This window comes from Pogona vitticeps, chromosome 14, assembly GCF_051106095.1.
Source record: "Pogona vitticeps strain Pit_001003342236 chromosome 14, PviZW2.1, whole genome shotgun sequence".
Lineage (NCBI taxonomy): Eukaryota > Metazoa > Chordata > Lepidosauria > Squamata > Agamidae > Pogona > Pogona vitticeps.
The window spans coordinates 18,074,405-18,095,874 of record NC_135796.1 but is presented as its reverse complement, the minus strand read 5'-3'; the positions used below and the strand labels follow the sequence as shown (position 1 = coordinate 18,095,874).

The 21,470-nt window shown below is 43.9% G+C and overlaps 1 protein-coding gene across 16 annotated transcripts in view; it reads left to right on the top strand.

The window, feature by feature from the left end:
* Positions 1-21,470, top strand: part of CLIP1 (CAP-Gly domain containing linker protein 1) — a 74,233-nt gene that overhangs the window by 30,400 nt on the left and 22,363 nt on the right. For 6 of the 16 annotated variants that reach the window (XM_072983252.2, XM_078381790.1, XM_078381791.1 and 3 more), the window contains exons 7-18: positions 216-319; positions 1,793-1,853; positions 4,039-4,071; positions 8,106-8,210; positions 10,605-11,549; positions 13,053-13,169; positions 14,189-14,246; positions 14,406-14,489; positions 14,683-14,839; positions 15,384-15,549; positions 16,258-16,473; positions 18,726-21,011. In XM_072983252.2, coding sequence (XP_072839353.2) covers positions 216-319; positions 1,793-1,853; positions 4,039-4,071; positions 8,106-8,210; positions 10,605-11,549; positions 13,053-13,169; positions 14,189-14,246; positions 14,406-14,489; positions 14,683-14,839; positions 15,384-15,549; positions 16,258-16,473; positions 18,726-21,011 — 4,332 coding nt within the window. The remainder of the gene's footprint in view (positions 1-215; positions 320-1,792; positions 1,854-4,038; positions 4,072-8,105; positions 8,211-10,604; positions 11,550-13,052; positions 13,170-14,188; positions 14,247-14,405; positions 14,490-14,682; positions 14,840-15,383; positions 15,550-16,257; positions 16,474-18,725; positions 21,012-21,470) is intronic. The other 10 variants (XM_078381798.1, XM_072983259.2, XM_078381796.1 and 7 more) reach the window with 9 other exon arrangements.

Sequence of the window (21,470 nt, the reverse complement as noted above, 5' to 3'; positions counted from 1 at the left end):
TTTAAATTCTCCATTTCTCCATGGTCCCCGTTTTCATAAAGCAGGGACAAGCCATTCCTAGAGGTCTGAGAAGACACAGACCTCCAAGATGTGTACGCACATCCCCTGCTCTTCCACAGCCCCCTTCCTGTTTCTCTGTTGCCACAGAGGTGGCCGGTTTCGCCTGGTTTACATAAACAAGGGGTTCCTCTAATAAAGATATTTTTTTGGCTCAGCGCGTCCTGGACATGGAAGCTAAGATGGACCAGTTACGAGCCTTGGTCGAAGCAGCTGACAGGGAGAAAGTAGAACTGCTTAACCAGCTGGAAGAGGAAAGAAGGTAAGTTAAAACTGAGTCACACATATCCTCGTCTAAAACACCTGACCAGTTTGGGCTCACATTACAACTTTGTATAAACCTTTAATGATGGTAATGACAACAGAGAATGAAAGATGGATGAGATCAAGAGGGGGGATAATTTAGTGCATTAGAAGAACCCTGTCCGTTTAAGAGTGGCCTTTAGGATAGTGTACTATGTGCAGGCTTTCTTTTTCTGTCCCTCATTAACCGTCCAGTAACAGGGCATCAGTTACTGCAAGTCATGGAAATTCCAGGTCAGGGACTGCTTTAATTCTGTCCCTGGTTGGCCTTGAGCTCACCTTGAGCCATGTTGCTGGGCAGCCTAACAATACCAATGGACTTGGCCTGGTGCCCATTAACCGAACGGGTGGCCAAGAGGAAGGGCCACCAGCAGTGTTGGGATCGGACTCACCCCTTTTGCGGCCAAAGTAGAGCCCCCCCCCATCCCAAGATGCTGACTGACGTGCGGAGAGCAATCCGCTGAGATCTCCTTCGACAGCATTGTCTAGACGAAGGCCAGCCAAAGGGCAGTGCTCTTGTGTGGCTCTTGTTTATTTCCACAATGATTGTGCAGGAGAATTTGCCACTGCATTCTGCCGTTTTTGCCCTGTCTCCTGCCCATAATGGCACACCTACAAGAAGTTTGTATTAGTCAGCACACTTCATGTCACTCTCAGCTGAAAGCAGTCTGAAGGCTGAACTTCTGTTCTGATCATGTCTTGTGTTGCCTGTAAACCAGTGCGTGTTTCCATGAAAGAGATAGCCATCTTTTGATGTTTAGATGGTACTCAGTGGTATGAATTCTCACAACTGTAATAGCAAAAAAAATTTTTTTTTGCATAAATGAGCTACATGAAATGAAGTCATTTCTTGGTTTTTAGCCATGATTCTGAATCAGTAGTGTGTATAACAGGATTTTGAGGGAGATGAGTATAGTTTGAAAAAAACACTGTTTATTATTGTGCACATTTTTTTTCTTAAGAGAAAAGCAATTATAGCTTTCTTACCACACAGTTTGCTGCATCCTCCAATGGCATGCAGTAGAACACCTGTTATCTTCCTTCTACTTCCTGTTGTCTGAGTTAAGCTGTAATGTAGAGCTCACAGTCTCCCTCACAGTTCCTCCCATCAGCTCTGCCATTTGATCTCGTTTAAAGGCCAGATTTAGGCTGAATACCAGGAAAAACCTGTTAACTGTTAGAGCAGTACAACAAGGGAGCCCATGACCTCAGGGAGATGTGGTGAGCACTCCAGCACTAGAGGCCTTCAAGAGAAAACTGGACCACCCATCTGTCAGATCTGCTATGAGCAGGGGGTTGGAATCAATGGCCTTAGAGGCCCCTTCTAAGTCAATTATTCTATGATTGATAATGAAGCAGACCAGTTAGTTGGAGGTTTTCCTCATGCACGACTTGCAAGTTTCCATTTTCCATTTTTGTTCCTTATTCACAGGAAAGTTGAAGATCTCCAGTTCCGCGTGGAAGAAGAGTCCATTACGAAAGGTGACTTGGAGGTAAAATGTCTCCCAACTCTATTTAATGGGCTATAATGGTAGCGTGTTCAGAGGAAAATCATTCCAGCGACTCCCTATTTTTGGTGCTACTGTGCCTAAGAGAATCTAGAGGTAGGATTCTCTGCTTTCTGAGGACAATATACAGGAGTATGCAAAGCAAGACGAGTTACCATTACCTTGTCTACCCGAGATAAAGCCCTAAGCCTTGTAAGGTAACATTTTGGAGGCTTCTAATCCTCGGCCCTGTAGGTGAACAAATAACTTCATTTCAGTCATTCCCTTTTGCTGTTTTACACAACATCTTGTAGATGCTTTCCCAGGCTGTCTGTTAAAATTACCAACTAGAAAGCCAATGCAGAGGTTGCAAAACTGGCAGTGTTTAACTTTTTTCCTACTGAAGCAAAGGCCGAAGGCCGGAAGTGTGATGGACCACAGCTGGATTCCTCCCCGCAGTATCGTCCTGTGCTTCTCAGAAAATGTTTAGATTGTAAATTACGCATTTCATTCAAATTTTGGATGAAGTATAGTGGTCAAAAGTGTATACTGAACACATTTTTGCCATAATGTGAAGGCATATATATTACCAAGCTCCATAGGCTTATGTCGCTTTGTGGGTTAGGGTTAGGCAGAAAATCGCTAATCAAACACTGCCAGGTTTTGGACACTTAATTCTTAATGCTAGCTATCTTGAAGCTTCCTTAACTTGTTCCTTAATATGTTCTTGTTTACGCTCGAAAAGCAGAATGTATAATACATGTTTTTTCCTTTATATCATGGGCAAAGCAATGTTTAGAATAACTCGCGGAGCGAAGAGCAAGACATACTGTTCTAGCCTCCTATCGAGAGGTCCATCTCCCATCAACATCTCTCGTAGTTCTACTTTTATTTTAATCTTCCATCCATTTTATTCAGACTGTTCACGGAGCGCTCATTCACCTTCTTAGCCTGTAGTCTGATGTCTCCTTTTTGTGTTTCAAATGCATAGTAGAAGTTGTTGTCATTTATTTCCGTGATCTCTAGACTTGTCTTTTCTCAAGGCCCCTGCATTTTTAAGGACTCTGAATTTTAAAAAGAGGACGGAATTCTATGATTTCTCCCTTGCAGCTATGAGCTGGATTGTGCAGAATCTTCACCACATGCATTTGATCTTTGCAAAGTCTTAAATTATAGATTTACATGAAGGCAGTACTTTGAAGCATGTGTGTGCTCAAGCCCAAATAGGCAGGCTGGATTTTTCCTTCAATTAACAAATTTCGCCCAAAGACTAAACAACACCTGTTAGTCTCTTCCACGTGTGTGAATGCATTCATGCACCAGGGAGATGTGGAAATTGCTAGGGTGAAACCCTGAACCACTGGGGGGGGGGGCATGCATCAGCCTGGCAGCTGTGGAGGTGAAGGTGGGTTGATGGGGTGGATTTGTCTCACCTACTTGGCTTCCTTATCGGATTGGCTTCCTTGCTGGTAGAGGTGTATTTCAGGCCAGTTCCTCAGTTGAAAGTTGATCTTGTGAGAGAGACAAAAACTAATAATTTCTGGAGGACAGGAGGAATGGAGTGAATTTATTTATTTATTTAAAATATTTTTTACCCCGCACACAAGGCAGCTGACACATACCCTTAAGACAATATTTAAAAATGAAAACAGTAAAGATGCAAATATTTAAAAGGATCAAACAAATACCACACTAAAGGACAGTTAAACAAAAGCAACCCGAAAAACACATTAAAAGCAGTGAGGGGCACAACCATCCATTTAAAAACCTTACTCAGGCAGCCGGTCATTAAGGGAAAGCCTGCCTGAAGAGAAGGGTCTTTGCCTGCTTCCAGAAGGGCAGGCGGTAAAGATGAAGACAGCCTGACCTCCAGTGGGAGGGAGTTCCAGAGTCCGGGAGCAGCCACGGCGAAGGCCTTCTCCTGCATTCCCCACCATACACACCTGTAAAGATGGTGGGACTGAGAGAGAAAGGCCTCTCCTGATGGATCACAAAACCCAAGCAGGCTCATCATGGGAGACGGCGTCCTTGAGAGAGCTTCGACCCAAGCCATTTAGGACTTTATAGGTTAGAACCCTTAATCTGACTTTTGAAGATGCTACAGTATCTCCTTTCCCTCTGCGGTTGGCTGTATCTGAATTTTAGTACCTTGCTTTATGGTGAATTCTCTTTGTTTTAATTTTGCCATTAGCAAAAGAGGCTGATTTCTGAAGACCCCGAGAACGTAAGAGGACACCTGAACGTGTGTTGGGGGGGAAACCCTCCCATTTTAACACAGATTATTGACCAATAAAACTTTGGCTGGCGGCGTAACTTTAACCACTATTAACCTGACCTGCTACTGAGACCTCATCGGCTTCCCTGTTTGTGTGCATGTAGCTTTGAACACCCCCTGCAGCGTTTTCAATCTAATAACCTCTGAAATTTTGCAAAAAAAAGTCTGGGTTCGGAGACAACCATCCTTCTGGTCACTAACCCAAGAGCACCCACTACTGTCCAGCAGAGGAAAATGTGGAAATTAGTCCTGGATGTCTTCCCACACTCCCCTTCCATAGAACAAGAGAGGAAATAGTGGCCGTTTTGTTACAATGAAAGCGGATCCTTCACAAAGGCTGTGGCTTACTGGACCATCTTTCCTTCATGACACAGAGAGAGACTGTCCTCCTGCCACCCCTTTTATTTTAAGTAAAAATGTCCTTTGAACACAAAAAGGCAAAACAAAAAAAAATGTCTGCAAAGGAAGTAGATTAAATTAGGCATCCTTCCGTCTCGAGAGACGATGGGAACGTGCTCTGTATGGAGGACTTGGAACACTGTCTAGTGTGGCTGAGGAGGCCAATTCGAGAGTGACCATCCCTTCCACACTGAAGACAAATCCAATCTGTCCCCTGTCCACCTCCCTGATTCTGCTGGTTTCGGGACTGCCTCTTCGCCTCGGCCTGCTGGATGAGGGTCTCTTCAAATTGGGAGAGGCCGTGATGCACCGCCTGCCTCCAGGCTGAACGCTCAGATGTCAAGGTTTCCCGTTAAGGTCCATTTGTTAACAAACGTTAACAAAACGCTAACTCTTAAGTTTCCTACCGTTGCCTTTGCCAGCCCTCCTTTTTGCTTGTTGTAACAGGTGGGAAAACTCTTTTTTTTTTTGCTCACATCCCCATAGTATGCAAGAAAACCAGCGGCATATTCAAGGTCTTTTTGGACAGAGCTAAACGGCATTTCTTCCGAAGCATGGAGCTCGTTTTGTGGCTGTGTATCTTTCGGAGTTCACTTTGTAGAGCTTACTCTAAGGGGCTTCTGCTCTTCCAGTTAGGCATGTGGGGTGTCTGAATAAAAATCTGCATGTAACCTGTCCTCCCCCCCCCCGATACTCTGCTTTCCTTGGGCACCCATATCTTTTCTGTGCTAGGCTTCCATGTCTTACGTTTTCATTAGTAAATATATTTTCCCTTGAGAAATCCATTTTTTTTTCAGGAGTAAAAAGTCCTGGTTGGTGGCTTTTATTTGAGTTAGAACGGCTAGATACCTGAGAGGTTTACGTCTCCAGCTGCAGAGCCCCAGAGGTGGGAGTTTGATTCCCTACAGTGCCTCCTTGACAGGCTGAACCCGATGGCCCATGGGGGTCCATTCCAGCCCTGCAGTTGTAAGATTATTTAACTGCCGCATGGCTCAGTGGCTTAGGGCTCGGTTGGGAGTTCGATTCCCCCCCCCCGGTCCCTTCCAGCCCTGCAGTTCTAAGGTGATTATTATTTTTTTTTCTAAAATGTTAAGTGCTCTGCCATTTTGGGGATGATCCCTTGCCCCACCAGTTGTGCTGCTTTTGTGCCTTAGTGGGATTTCACTGCAGGAGTGTAGCGTGTGACACTCTTTGTGGTATGGAGATAAAACCATCTGAATGCCAAGAGTGTGGTTAGAGGCAGAGAAGGGAAGCCTGGTGGAACGTTTCAATTCTGGGAGGAAACAAGAGTCTTGGATGCTCCCATGAACTGGACACCAGGGTCGTTTCTTTCCGTCGTTGTGGTTTTAGAAGAGGGAGCCATGTTTGTCTTGCTAGCATGTCAGGCCAGAAGCCAAAAAATAAAATAAAATAATAAAGCAGCCAAAAACACCATGGCCCCTTAAAGACAAACTACTCTATTTTAATGTGAGCTTTCATGGACATCGTCCCCTTCCTCAGACGTGGCCCTTGTTGTATTTAATTTTGCCTTTATTCTGCTGCTGCCTTTCCAATGTTATTGATTGTGACAATGTTTTGATAAAGGTGCTTTAATGCTTTCTGGCTTGTTGACTAATTCTCTACCACATGGGCAAGAATGCTGCCCAGTCCATATTTTGGAATATACTTTGAATAGATTGAAGCTGATCCACCCCTTCCATTCAATGTTCTAGAGATGGCGGCTTATCTTAATTATTACCCACCCTCTGTGTGTGTGTGTGTATGTGTGTTGCTGTCTTCTAGTGCAGTGGTTCTTAACCTTTGTTACTCGGATGCTTTTGAACTGCAACTCCCAGAAACCCCAGCCAGCACAGTTGGTGGTGAAGGCTTCTGGGAGTTGCAGTCCAAAACTCCTGAGTAACCCAAGGTTAAGAACCAGTGTTCTAGTGTATCAAACCAATCTTTGTAGTTTGCTGTTGGCTGCTCAGATTCACAATGGCCACCATACCACCCTCAACCTTGCCTGTTTTCAGAAGTTTCCCAGAGGAAGAGGGCAAGGGAGAGAGTGAGGGGTTCCCATCCCATCTCCTCGCTTCCCTCTTTGGAGAGAGTTGTGTGGCCAGTTTGCCCCAAAAGCCAAGGAGAAGCAGACATGGAGCCCAGAGGATCTGCGCAGTGGCACCGCCCTTCCACATTGCCTCTTTACCCCTCCGTGTGGGTCCTTTAGGAAAACACGAGATGGTCCGGGGTCCAGTTAGGAAGCCTGCAGAGGAATTGAGCCATTCTCTGTTGCTCCACAATGTTCATCTCTCCCTGTGAACCCACATTCAGGGATAGCAGTGCCATACTGAAGGAACTTAATGCCTCTTAACACTACACAAGTCCCTAATCATCTCACTCCACTTTCTTGTCTGAAGCACTATTTTAATTAACTGTGCTGGTGATTTTGTTCCACCACCCCCCTCCACTCCCACACTGATAGTGATGAATTGGGATCACTGTTCCTTTTCATATGTATCTTGCGGCAATTCACTGCCAAGAGGTCTCGGAGAAACTCTAGATTATTCTTTAGAGAGACTCTGTTAAGTTTTAATTATATTTCATTATTTCTCTTAGAGGAAACAGCTGCATTTTAGTATGGACCTGAGCAGTTGTTTTGAGCAACGTGTGATTCTCGGCTCTTCTAAATTTAGCAGTAGAAACTGTTAATTAAGCACATCAAGACGAGGAGGGGGAAAAAGTTCATTAATTCTGTAAGGATGTGTCCGTGCCTGGTGAGTCGTTTCGTAAGCATAAATGGGGTGGATATCTTGTCCAGTGACGCAAACCATTAATTTTTTAAAAAGCAATATTTCACAATAAATCTCAGGAATGATATAAGTTGGGGCAATTTAGTATTCACTGCAAGGAGATGAAAGATAAAACCATTAAGTGTTCAGAGGAGCCCAATTCTGCTCAGAATCTGGAGCTTAAAGCGTCCTCGGCCAATGGCTATCTGGCCTCCTCCTTCTGGAGACCTCAAGAGGCAACCCGTTGCTAAGTAATCTACGCTATTGTTAAACTGCTTTTAGTGTACTGTAAATACATTTCCCCTAATATTCTATCAAACTCTACTCTCCTGTAATTTAAATATTGTCAGATGTAATCTTGGTCTCCGGGGAAGCCTGATAGGCGACAGCTCTGTTTGAATCATGTCTTGCAAAAGCATTAACTATTCTAATTTATGCTGATAATTGTCAAACTGATAAATAACGTGGGCTGCATGAGTTTACCTTGGCACTTTTTTTTGTCCATCTTCCATTGTGTGTGTACGTGTGTGTGTGTGTGCCCATCTTTTCTCAGTCTCCATCAGCCACGTGTTACACTCTGAAGTCCGTCTCTCATCTGCAGCCTCACCGTATTCATTTCCTCTCCTCCCTTTTTTGGGGCTCCTTTCTTCTTTCCATTGTCCATCCGCATTGGCCATGTGCGTCTTTTTTTTTGCTGCTCATCATTGGTAGAAAAACAACGAGTGGCGCATCCTGCATGTCGCTTCTCTTCTCCTCTTGTGCTCGCATGTGATGGTGGCACTGTTGTGTTCTCTTCCTTTCCCTTTTTACTAACAGACGCAGACCAAACTGGAGCATGCACGCATTAAGGAACTTGAACAGAGCCTGCTCTTTGAAAAGACCAAAGCTGACAAACTCCAGAGGGAGTTAGAAGACACTAGGGTAATGGACTTTGTTGTTTCAAACCAACAACGCTCTTTTTGTCTGTGTGTCTTAAGTTGGGGGGGGGGAGAAGCTCCTGAGCCTGCAGCTGAATATCCACACTTGTGGCTTGGAAAAGAGAGAATGCAATGTAGCGTCTCATTGCTATGACAACGTTGAAAGACCGGTAGGGTGATGTTGGACCCAGCTAAAGAGCAACCGTATTTCTTAAAATAGTTTTCTTAACCACGGTGAAAGACTGGCAAGATATTTTCAAGGGAAGACATACAGGACCCCAAATCCAAAACACATCTAAGGTGATCAAATACTTAAAGAAAAATTAAAGGACAGCAGTCTGCAGAGAACTGAAGTCAGTGCACACTTCATCTGATGATACTATTGTGCGCTGTGATGACTGCTCGGGGATGTTCTGGTTTAGCTTGCAAGCGGTGGTTGGTGTAGTCGTGGGATTGTTCAGGAAAGACTTTTGCACCACCAGGGAAAAATAATACCTGTTTTGGCTGTTCATGCGGCCGTTATGGAGAAACAAGATGTTTCATGAAGATGTTCAGGACAGTGGCAGTTGTATGACCTGTCTACTCATAGCTACGCACAGACCCACCCTGTTGTTAAGTAACAAGAGCTTGACAGCACCCAACCCCTGCCCTTAGGGAAGTTTAATCAGGGGTCTCATAGCATCATAGAACAATGGCGTTGGAAGGGGCCCCTAAGGCCATCGACTCCAACCCCTTGCTCAAGGCAGGCATCCCAAATCAAAGCAGATCTCGCGGAAGAACTTACAAATAAAGCGTATCGTAGTGTCTGATGCCATTGCCTTGCCGAATCTGGGTCTCTTCAGATACCCTTCCAGTGCTTCAAAATGTTTGTATGTCTTTCCCATTTGTGCCTACGTAGGTGGTCTCTATAGTCTTCTGTAGCAGACAGTACAGTTCCTGTGTAAATATTTTGCTTTAGGTTGAATAAAAGGGGACATTCCTTTCATTTTAATCCTCTGCCAGTTTGGACACTCAGCTACTGGTGATCAAACCCACATTCTGAACCTCAGGCATGTTGAAGAGCTGAAGCTTGCTCCAGAGAGTACTTCCAGATGATCAAGTCGGCTGTCTTCAACCGCAGCTCTTAATTTACTTCCATCTTTTTTTTCTTTCCAATTCCAAAAGGATCCGTGTTCAAGTGTTATCATGTGTCATCTGATTATATTCTCAGAGCTCAGCTGGTTGGTGGAAACTTTTTAACGTTTAGAAAGCGCTTGAATATGGATAAAGTTAGACCGTTTCATTTATAGGGAATGGAAGAAAGTCATACCAGACACACCTAGGATTTTACAAAAATCTTTGTGTAATTCTGCAGCTTTATTTCCAAATTTGTAGATCTTTTAGCTCTGATTGAGGAAAAGTTGATCTCCAGGAAATTCAGACATCGCTGCATCTCACTTAAAATTAGCTACAATTCTCCAGTGGTCTTGAAGGTGATCCCTTAATGCCAGAGCTGAGCTGTAATGAAGGATCCACACAGTGTTCAGCTATCTGGTTTTTGCGCTGAGTTGGTCTCCATTATGATTTGTTTCTCTGAAGAAAACCGCTTAGCATCTTATTCCTTCTTGACATCTCTTCAGCTGGTGTTTGACCAACAGTAAACAGGTGTAAAGGTGGCGTAAGTCTTCTCTGGAGGAGCTGCTTCACACCTAACATTTTAAAGATACACATTTGAGATATTTTACATATATTCTGAATAATGTCAGGGAAATGGTATTCCTGTAGATATACTAGTGTCAAGCCTCATCCTGTATAGCTCAAAGGGATTAGTTCGCATTCTGACTTCAGTCCTAGTCAAAACAAGATCACATTTAGGAAGAGTTCAAGCAAAAGATCTCAATGACCCTGCGCTCCCATTTATTATCTTCCGCGGTTCTTTAGTGGACATGTCTCACAACACTTTCATTCTTAAATGTGGCTTCTGCTTAATTTTAATAACTTCAGCAAGCTGCGATATTAATCTTTTGATTTAACAGCCTGTTTGTCTTGCCACTCACTGCTATCTGGAAAAAAAACACCCTTAATTTTGAATCTACATGAAGTCTACTGTTGTTGAGTTTAAAGTGAGGCGAAAGACTTTGTTTTTAGAAAAATGAAGGTCATTTAGCTGTAATTGGTGCGTGTTCAGTAGCTTTTAAGTGAAGATTTGACAGGTTCCTTTAGTATTATCTGCAAAGATAGACATTTAGATCAGTTTACCAATAACTAGTTCACTTTGCAGAAGCCTACCTTAGAATACTGAAGATGCCGTTTTACTGCTGTAAGATATGGGGCTAATATACCTCTTTGGACCTTTAAGCGTAATGTGTTATAATTATTTTTCCTCTCTCTTTCTTTAAAAAAATGCTGTTGATTCTAGGTGGCCACTGTGTCGGAGAAATCTCGGATTATGGACCTGGAAAGAGATCTGTTATTGCGGGGAAAGGAAGTGGCAGAACTACAAGCAAGGTTAGAGTCCAGCAGGCCGGCCAGCAACGTGGAAGCTTCTCTCTCGCTGCTGCAAGAACTTAGCGCTCTGGAAGAAAAGATGACATCAATCCGCAAGGAGCATCAGGAGGAGATGAAGTCCTTGAAAGAGAAGCTTGAGATCAGTGAAGAATCTTTTCAGAAGGAAATCAAAACCTTACTGGCCTCCAATGAAAAAATGGCAAAAGAAAACGAGTCCCTGAAAACTAAACTGGATGCTGCCCAGAGAGAGAATTCGGAAGCGACTGAGTTATGGAAATCGAAGCTCGAGTCTGCCATTGCGTCACATCAGCAGGCGATGGAAGAGCTGAAGGCTTCCTTCAGCAAAGGGGTTGGGGCTCAGACGGCTGAATTTGCCGAGCTCAAGACCCAGATCGAGAAGATGAGGGTGGAGCACCAGAACGAAACCTCGAGCTTGAGGCAGAAGCAGGAAAACGAGAGGTCCAGGTTCCTGAAGGAGATGGACGCCCTGAAAGGGAAGCTGCTGGAGGTCACGGAGGAGAAGGAGAAGAGCGTTGAAGTCTTGAAAACCAGGCTGGAGAGCATCGAAGACCAGCACCTGGTGGAGATGGAAGACACGCTCAACAAGTTGCAGGAAGCCGAGATCAAGGTAAAGGAGCTGGAGGGGCTCCAGGCCAAGTGCACGGAACAAGCCGAGGCCATTGATGGTCTTAAAGCCAAGATCAAAGCCTCTGAAGGAAAGCTCCTGGAACTTGAGGGCCTTCGGGCGGCCAGTTCTGAAGGTAAACTGGAGTTGGAGAGACTTAGCAAGGCGCTCGAGGCCGCCGAAAAAACGATACAGAGTTTAGAGAATGACCGAAATAATGAAAGCAGCCAGGTTTGTACCAACATCCATCTGTTTCTTTGCTTTCTTCCATTTTTTTTATTTAAAAAAACACTTTAATTTGTGCTGTTTTGAGGCAATCTCTTTCAGAGAGATCCCTGTGGAGTCGTATTTCTGCATCATCTGATGAGGTTTTAAAATGCAACACAAAACATGTATTATGTCTACATCTGTTCTCGTTATGGGTTATCATTAGTCACTTCCACCTTAAAAGGGATATTATAATAATCTTAGAATGGCAGAGCTGGAAGGGACCCTCCAGATCATGGAGTCCAGCCCCTGTCCGGGAGGCTCCGCAGGGATTTGAACTCCCAGCCTCTGGCTCCACATCCATAGACCTCAACCACTGAGCTGCCCAGCGGTTAGTTATCTCCAAGAGGCCCCCGTCATGAATGTCCCTACCTCAGGTCTTGCAGAGCGAAGGCTAGGTTTCCTTTGCTGAATCCATCCAACTCATGTTGGGTCCGCCTCTTTCCACTTTTGCAAGCTTTATTCTCTTCGACTCTTGTTTCCTCACAGTGTGCTGTCCTCTTATAGCCTCCGTTTATTCATGTTTGCTTCTTGAGAGAATCGAGGCTCGGTTGGATAGAAAAGCCATTTACTTGTCTCTCTGGTGGCCTGCGGAATCTGTAAATCCTCTTGCTGTTCTTAGGTTATGACCTGGAACTGTATCGTGGGCTACCCCATGGACTGTTTTGGTGGAATAGGTCATGTAGACGGTGTGAGGCCAGCTCCCACCTTTTAATCCTTTGTAGGACTTGCTTGCTTTTAATTGTAGAGAACTCAGACCCTCTCCTTCTGGGAGAGAAGTCAGTATAAACTAGTTCTCTGTTCCTAGGATGCTACCCTGAGTGAGGAAAGGAGTAATCAAGGATAATGGGGATATTTTTAAAGAGTCTGACAGGTTTGTCTTTTTGGACTACAACCCCTGGAATTTTAGGTGCTGAAATAAAAAATCTGTACAACTTTGTCTGTTACGTCTGTCGTCACAAAATCTCCTCAGATGATGTTTTAGATGCTAGACTTCATAGAGTTGCTTTCGGGCACTTCTTGCTTTTAATTGTCTGGAATTTTGGATACGATATAAGCTGAGCTCAGTTCGATTTTTGTCGTGAAAAGGTTGTTCCTGATCTGTTTAACTGGCCCTAATTTCTATCGTGGCAGTGTGATCCAAAGAACCGTATCTTTAAACTATACGAATTTTATTGGGCTTCTTCCTTGTAAGAATATTTAAGAATTATATCTTAAGCTGAGGTTCTGCAAATTTTGGTGTTGGTGGCTCTATTAAGTCCATAGGGATGGTTCAAATGAAACCTCTGAGCACAATTTAAATTTTTTTATCATCTCCCCTTCACGATTTATGTTCACGAATTTTTGTTTTGCTTATTTTCACCTTCCATTCTGACACATATATTTTCATTTGCCCCTTCGACAAAGCCTTTTATTTTTGTTCCTCTTTGTATTTTTATTTCCACACCACATCCTCCTCCTGGCTAGGCCGTTAGTCTCGGCAAAGAGCTACAGGTAAAAGATCAAAAGCTGCTTGACCTTGAGAGTCACTTGGGTGCAGTAAACCAACTCAAAGATTCCATGGAAAAGGAGCTTGAAGATCTGGTGAGTAACCCCTGGAAATCTGTACAGCCCTCCGCTGTGTTCTGTGGACTTTTGGAAAAGGTCACATTAATCGTTGCCAGCACCGCAAACTCCTTTTGTGTGTAAGTGTCCAAAACGAGGGTTTTCTTAGGTTGTTCTATATAAATGTGTTATATGGACAGTTGAGTCCCCAGCGGTAAAGTTCCGGCACAGCTTATAGCTTCAGCCACAGGTAGGGAAACAGAGGACCCTCTAATTCTCACTTAACGATAACTCACATCATCTGTGACCATTGGCTATGTTGGCTGGGGCTGATGGGTGTTGGAGTCAACCAATACCTGGAGGGACACAGTTCCCCACCCTGTCTTAAACTAAAGCGGAGATGTAATCCCTCTTCCCTCTCACTCCATGTTCCCTTTTAAGGCCTTGTAGGTAAGTGATGACAGTGTGACGCGAATAGATCACTTGCAAGCGTATGTTCCTTGATCCACTGTGTGTTTTGACCATTACGTTGCTTATACAATTCGCCACAGACTAAGAATACGTGTTATAACGCATCACCCAAGATGGTGTTCCTTAACAGCATAGCAGGGGGGTAGCTGTCTCCTCATGCAAGTACTGTGTCTTCTGCATGTTTTGAAACATGCAGCAGTGTGTAGTAGACTGTTCTGCACACTCACTCAAACCTTACAGATATGGAAAACCCAAAATGATTGGTCTCAGTTCTCAGTAACAATTCTGCTCCCTGATGCAGAAGATGCCAAGCCTGGAGTTTTTTCCTCCACTGGTTAGTAATAAAATTCAAGGCCGTCTCTGATTTCAGACTGTTGTCTCTACATTCACTTGTCGCGCATGCCCTATTAATGGTGAGTCAGATGTGGTCAGGAGTCTGAATAGCTTCTTTTCCCCTGGCCTAAAGATTGACCAGGCTGCCCGTAACTAAAACTTGATCAGTGCTTTATTTTGGTATTTTATATTAATTTGATTTTATTAAGCCAAATGGTTTAAACCTGTTTCCTCCCCTCCCCCTTTTCTTCTAGAAAGGAAAATTTACCAAGGCTGCAAATGAAGCAGAAAGTGTACAAAAATCTATGCAAGGTATGCCTCGTCAGAACGAGATTGCTTTTTTTATAGACAAGGGTGCGGTGGGAGAGAGAAGGGCTTTCTTTTATTCCAAATGCCGTGCGATCGACGGGGTACTGTTTTTGAAAAAGTTGAGCTGCCTTTTGACCAAAGCTGCCTTTCGTTTTCCCTTAGATACTGTCGAAAAACTAAGCCAAAAAGAACAGCAGTTTGCACACATGTCCTCCGAACTAGATCAGCTGAGATCTAATTTGTCAGGTGAGGGGAAGTGGCAAGATTGTCCGTTCAGCCATATGTATGTCTATGTAACATAGAATTGTCACATTTGTGGGGACCTGTGGAAGCCACCTCCATCTAGCTTTGTTTTCAAGGTGTTATCATTTGGAGGTTTTTTTTAAAAAAAAAAATCTACGGTGGTTTCCTTGATTGGTCCTCTCATTCCCTCTTCCAGCCATGGAAAAGAAAGTGAAAGAGAGAGAGGAAAGAGAGCAGCAGCTGATAGAGGCAAAAACCAAGCTCGAAAACGACATTGCTGAGATAATGAAATCCTCGGGAGACAGCTCTTCGCAACTCACAAAGATGAACGACGACCTGCGGCTCAGAGAGAAGTAATTTATTCCTCTGCTTCCTATGCAGCGTCTTCATGACTTTCTTTCTGTCCTTGCCCTGTTGCAAGCCGTTGGGGGGGGGGGAGGTTTCTGGTTTTTAAAACCGTTCCGTAAAAACACAGATCCACTTTTGTGAAAAAGTGAGCTCGTCGTGCCAAGCTCTCTTGGGTGGCTTCCAGCACCTGCGACCAGCAACGTTCTTAAATAAAACCTCTGTGGCTCTTTGAAGACAAACGGGCTACATTGGGCATAAGCTTGCATCGACTCCAACCTGTCTCTCTGACAATGTGGCCTTGCAGCCCACAAAACCTTGTGCCCTAATGACATTTTTAAACTCTTGAAAGATGCTGCAGGAGTTCTTTTTCCTGCATCAGCCTAACATGACTACCCACCCACCTTGAAAAGGCTCTTTTTAAAAAATAACTTTCAGCTGTGGGTGATGTTGGTGGCTTTAGCCCAAGGGCCATGGGCAGTATTTGCTGGGGGGGGGGGGAAGGAATTTTTTTCTCACATGTCTGTTTAGCAATCTTATGATTCATTTTAGGAAGATTGAGGAGCTCCAGCTTCAGCTCACCCAGGCGAACGAGAGAGCAGCTCAGCTGCAGGAGGACATGGAGCAAATGGCACGCAGAGCGGAAGAGGCGCAGAAGGAAATGCACAAAAACCATCAGGCAGAACTGCAAACGGTGCAGGACAAGTTAGCCAGCCTGGTAAGAGCAGCAGGACGAAAAATAGGCTGGCTAAGGCAGGGAGGGGAAGAGGAAATCTCCGCAGGGCAGTGAGAGTTCAGCTGGGGGGGGGGGCGGGAAACATAGGCCAGTGTAATAACTGTTCTAGGAGTGTGTCTACACTGCACAGTTGTAGCAGTTGGAAACAGCTTCTGTTGTCATGATTTGATTGCTGGGAATCCTGCAGTGTGTGGTTTGTTGAGGTGTGTAGAATTTCCTGCTAGAAAGCGCCAGCACACTCCCCTGAATTAGCCTGGATGACTTCAACGAACTATAAATCCCATGACGTTTAATGAGGTATCAGACTGCTGTAATTGCATAATGTAGCTACACAATTTCTCTCTCTGTTCATAGATCAAGTAAATCACATTTCCGAGACTGGTTGAGTGTGTGACATATTCGTCCTTGTAACTCATTCCCTCCCTGTCATGTGGGATTACCGTTCAACTTTGTCCCTCTGAACGTGGACCTCCACCTCTTAGAAGCCACCCTGCCTCCCAATTGTTTTACTCTTCATAAGCCACAAGATCTTAGAGATGTTGCTTAGTCTCTCAGATTTATTGCCAAGTGGCTTCTTCAGCTGGCAGTATATTAAAAAGTAAAAGAATAATTGTAGAATGCCACACCTAGTTTCACATCAAGGGACCATGATGTCATGCCAAGCTGTGCCTTTTGTTTTATCTTTCTCAGGAGAAACAAATTGCAGCTAGCCAAAATCAGTATAAAGACCTGCAGGCGACGCATGAAAAAGCACAGTCTGAAGTGGCTGCCAAGCATGATGGAGCCATCAGGGAATTTAAGCAGAAACTTCAGGAAACAGAACAGCTGTTGACCAACGCACAAAAAATGAGCAGTGACTTAGAAAAACAGGTCAAGGAGTTGAAAAAGGAAGCCGAACATGCAAAGGTGTGTACCTCTCTGTGGCAGGGATACCAAAGCACCGATTCTTTGAGGTTAGATAAATTATCTCCATACCGCCTCTGTACCATTCACTGCTTAAGGTCAAGATCCACCATTGGGTTGTTATAGGATAAGTAGAAATTTCTGTGACCTCTGGAATATGACAAGCCCATGCTGGTGACACCGTGTCAACCGGTGGAACAATTAACCCTTAACAGTTTATTAGAAGTATCCATATTTCAAAACTGAGATGAACACAGGAACATTAACCTGTTAAAATCAGCCACGCTTAATTCATCTGTATCCAGAAAGGTTCCTTACACCGGAATGTTAGTGTTTTAATCTGTAATATATATGCCTCACATCGTTACAGAGCATAGCTCTCAACTTTGAGTTTCATATCTTTTTAAATTTTTTTCTTTCTGTTCCTTTTTTCCCCTTCTTCCATTTGGGGGAACAAAAGAATTTAAAATTCAGAGCAGGACATTTATGATTTCTACAGTAGGATACCTTTAAGGTAAAGAAAAGTTGGGAAGAGAAAACGGATGCTCTGAGAACGCTGAGCTAGTTTTGTCACTTCCAAAATTGTAGAAAGCAACTAGCATTTTCCATGAACAATTCGAAGTAAAATTACACCTGGCGAATGTTTTTCAGATCATGATTTCTCATTCTCTCACCCTGTGGCTTGTTGATATTTCCCCCCTGTTTGAAGCGGCAGAGAAAAACGCAGAAGTAGCGGTGGTTACATGACTTTCTTGTCTCTTTAACTTCCTGCCTAGGCTGTCCACGCCCGACCTTGCCCTTAGCTTAGCTTGAACTGCTTCACTTTTCGTTTTTTGCCATTTCCCTCGCCTTGTTCCTTGCATTTATCTCCTTTCCATGTGCTTTAAGCTTTACATTGGGTTACTCCTGTAGCTGAATATTTGGTGTATACACTGACACACAAGCCAAAGAGTTGAGCGCTGAAATCCAGTTCTCATCTGTAGCAAGAGGGAGATACAACTTTGCCCACACAGGAGAAAATGATGTGGAAACTCACAAGCCCGCGTATTCTGAGAGATTAATGTGCACTCTTAGTGATGGCAGCAATTATTATTAACGTTGCTATTCTCTTTCTCCTTTTGGCATTTCTCTTAATACCACCACCGTAGGAATTTAACACCTCTAAAGACGTCCTTTAAACTTGGAGCTGTGCCAGTTCAAACCAACTCTTAAGAGCAGAGAACTTACATATATAGGATGGAGCATTTTCTTAATGTAAACCATCACCTCTTCTCTTTATGCAACAGTACATGGATGGTCCTGTTGCCAACAGGGTAATTTTAAATGCATGAATTTGACCCAACTCCGGGAGGCAGTGGAAGACAGGAGGGCCTGGCATGCTGTGGTCCATGGGGTCACGAAGAGTCGGACACGACTTAATGACTAAACAACAATTTTAAACGAGACCCTGAAAAGAAAATACCATTAGTAATGCCACAGAAAACATATCACATTTAAAACTATTTAAAATTTTCAATTAAAGATATATTCTTAACAATTTTTTTGGAAGCCAAGAGAGTAAGAACAATTGTTATTTCCAGAAAGGGTGCATTCTCCACCCTTTCTGGAAAGGTGTAATTTATAAATTACAGTAATTAGGAGATGTTTTCCTTAATAACCTAGTTGTTCCTTAAATAGCTGGGCAGTGTTGCAACAATTCACATTAAAACCATGGGTAAATTATATTCATGGAGGTATGTCCTCAAGGGTGCCTGATTCACCAGGCATAAGGCAGTTTTGACTGGCTTATCTTCTAGAGGTTTCTACTACTGCAGCTCCTTAGTCATTCCTTTTCCCGGTAAATCCATTGGGGGTTTCTGATGGGGCAGGCTAACAATCCAGTGTTCTCTTGTTCAAAACTAACTTGAGCCAGAAGGCATTGGTTTGAATTGTCTGTCTCTTGGAGAGAAGGATCGGTGTAGTTCATGCCATCTTCTGCTTGTACAAGTTTACCCAAGCGTATACAACTGAACGAGCCACAAAATACACCTGTCCCAAACTGGTTTAACCTCTGAGCATTTCACATAATGCTCTGATCTGGCTTGAAAACCTTCAGCGAGCTTGTACATGGATGTGTGTCAGTATATGCGTACTTGTGTTTATTTTTTAAAATAGCAATGCTATTAGTCTTTAATCCACACTTTGCATTAGTCTGCTTGACTTCATTTTTTGTTTTCTTGTTTTCCTTTCTCCCCAATTTTTTTTATTTCTTTTAGTCCTTAACCTCTATGTTAGGAGCAGCCAGGAAAGAGATTGAATTAATGTCAGATGAGATGAGGGCTTTGATATCAGAGAAAGAAACCTTGGCAAAGGAGGGAAATGCTTTAAAGTTAGAAAAAGGTTCCTTGTTGTCAAAACTGGTAGAGTTGGAATCCAAGATTGGGTTGTTAAAGCAAGATCAGGAAAAACTTTGGATGGTGAATGAGGAACTTAACTTGGAGAACAAAAAGGTTGCCAGAGAGAAGCAAGAAAGCGACATTAAGGTCCAACAAGAAAAAGCTAAAAATGATGATCTAATTACTGAAAAGGGAAAGCTGCTTTTAGAAGTAGAGGCAGCGCAGGATGATCTTCTCAAGATCACTAGAGAGAATGATGTTCTACGCACTTCGAAGGCAGCTCTCCTCCGTCAAGTGGATGAGCTCCAGTCCCATAATGATGCCTTGACCAAAGAATGTCAGAAGCACATCAGCCAAAGGGAAGAACTAGAGGATTGTCAGAAGAAGCTTTGTGAGGAAAATGCTGCCCTTCTCAAAGACAAGGACGATGTCATCCAGAAGCTGAAGAACTCCTATGAAGACATGGCTAGAGACCAGAAAGAACTCCTTCAAGAAGTATCTTCACTGGCAGCTGAGAGGGACTCGCTGTTAGGAAAACATCTGGATCTCGAGAACAAGCATTTGTCTTTGAAGAGAGAGAGAGACCGTCTGTTTCAGACCAACCAGGACCTACAGTCAGACAAAGAGGCTCTTCTGAAGCGCCAGGAAGAGCTGAGTAAAAGCTTAGAGCAGGGTCTAGATGAAAAGCAGGCACTTACTTTGAAAAATGAAGGCCTGCAAGCTGATCTAGAAGCTTCAAACAAGGAGCTCAAAGAGGTCACTAAAGACAAGGTGCAGTTGCAGGCCTCTCACGCCAGTCTGTCCAAGCTCTTGGAAGAGATTAAGGCCTGTCGGGCATCGACAGACTCTGAATGCATCCAGTTGATGCAAGAGAAGGAAGCCTTGTCTTCCTCAGAGAAGCGGCTTTTGGAGGAAAAAGAAGAGCTTCTGAGTGAAAACAAGTCCCTTTTAGAAAAACTAGCTGCAGCCGCCGAAGAAGCCACCCAAACTGAGAGGACCTTGAATGAGAGGTTAAGCCAAATGAGCGCAGAGAAGGAGATGACTTCTCAGAAGTCCTCAAAGGTCAAAAAGCAAAACGACACCCTTTTGAAGGAAAAGGCCATTCTGGAAGCCAAGTGCGCTGAGCTCCTTGCGGAGAAGCAGTCAGCGGCCAAAGCGTTGTGTGACTTGAAGAGGAAACACGAGCTGGACATTTCTGCCAAGAGGATGCTGACTCAAGAGAAGGCCAAGCTCCAAGGCAGCGTCGAAACCTTGAAGAGGGAGCTTGACCAGAAAATAGAAGAAACGCGGGAGCTTGCCAGCTATAAATGTGAGCTGTCGAAAATTTTGAAAGAGACTCAGAGTGCCAAAACTGTGTTGGAAAATGAGTATTCTGCCTTGCTCCACGCCAAACAACTGTTGGCGGCCTCATTTAAGAGCAGTTCCTCAGAGAAGGAGATGCTAGGCAAAGAGAAAGCCCTGCTGCAGGATGAGTGCCAGAAGCTCAGTAAAGAGCTCAAAACCGTCCAGGATGACCTGACGATAGAACGACAAGGTCGGAGATTGGAGAAGGAGTCCTTTATGGTAGAGAACACCCTGCTTCATAATCGGGTCAACCAGTTAGAGAAAGAGAAGGAACAACTAGGTTCCGAAAACAAGGAGCTGTCCACCGAAAGAGAGAGGTTGAAACAGGAAAAGTTGAAAGGCGAGTCCAAACTGGAGGAAATCGTGAAGGAAAAAGAGGTCCTTAGCATCCAGACGGATCAGCTTGCCTCCAACATCGAGAAGCTGAAGAGTGAGTTTACAGCCCTGACCAAGTCCAAGGCAGAGCTTCAGGAGCTACACCGCGGGGCTTCTAAGATCCTGGAGGACCTTCGTGCTAGCTACGAAAGTTCGGAATTGGAGCGTGGCAAGCTTCTTCAGGAGAACGAGCTTCTGCTCTCTGAGCAGAAACATCTCCTCACCATCAAGGAAGAAATCTTGAAAGAGAAGGAGAAATTCTCGGAAGACTACTACAAACTGCATGAGGAGGTAACCCTTCTAGCCCAGGCCAACAGTGACATGTCGGCCAGCCTTCTGGCATCTCAGAATAAAAACGTGATGTTGCAGAAAGAGAAGGATGATCTTGTCTTGAAACTGAGAGAAATTGAGACTCTTCAGGAACATTCGGTAATGCAGAGATTTGAGGTATTAATAACCTTGATAAAATCAGTCACGTGCCGTTACTAACACCAGACACTAACACCAATTGTTTCTATGTCTGCACTTAATATTTGCACTGTTCTGCACCTTGGCTTGGTCTGAACACCTTAATTACCTTGCCGGCAGCAAACTTGCCCTGTTACATGTTTGAAAAAAAAAATCTCTTAATCCGCTGTTGTAATTTTGGTGGGGCGGGCGGGGGAGGGAAGGCGAAGCAAATCCAGCTTCCAAGGCTCACAGCTACTGAATCTCAAAAGATTATTTATTTATTTATTTGCCATTGTGAATAAAAAGACAGGTTTCCAGGTCCGTGGGCACAGAAATGGTACAAGGTATGGATCAGCCCATAGGGGGAGCTTATTTGAAAACGTTTAGATTATACATTGAAATCAACAAAGAAAAGTTAATTCTGTAATTTCTTCCTAAGCCAGCCTCCGAGCAGAA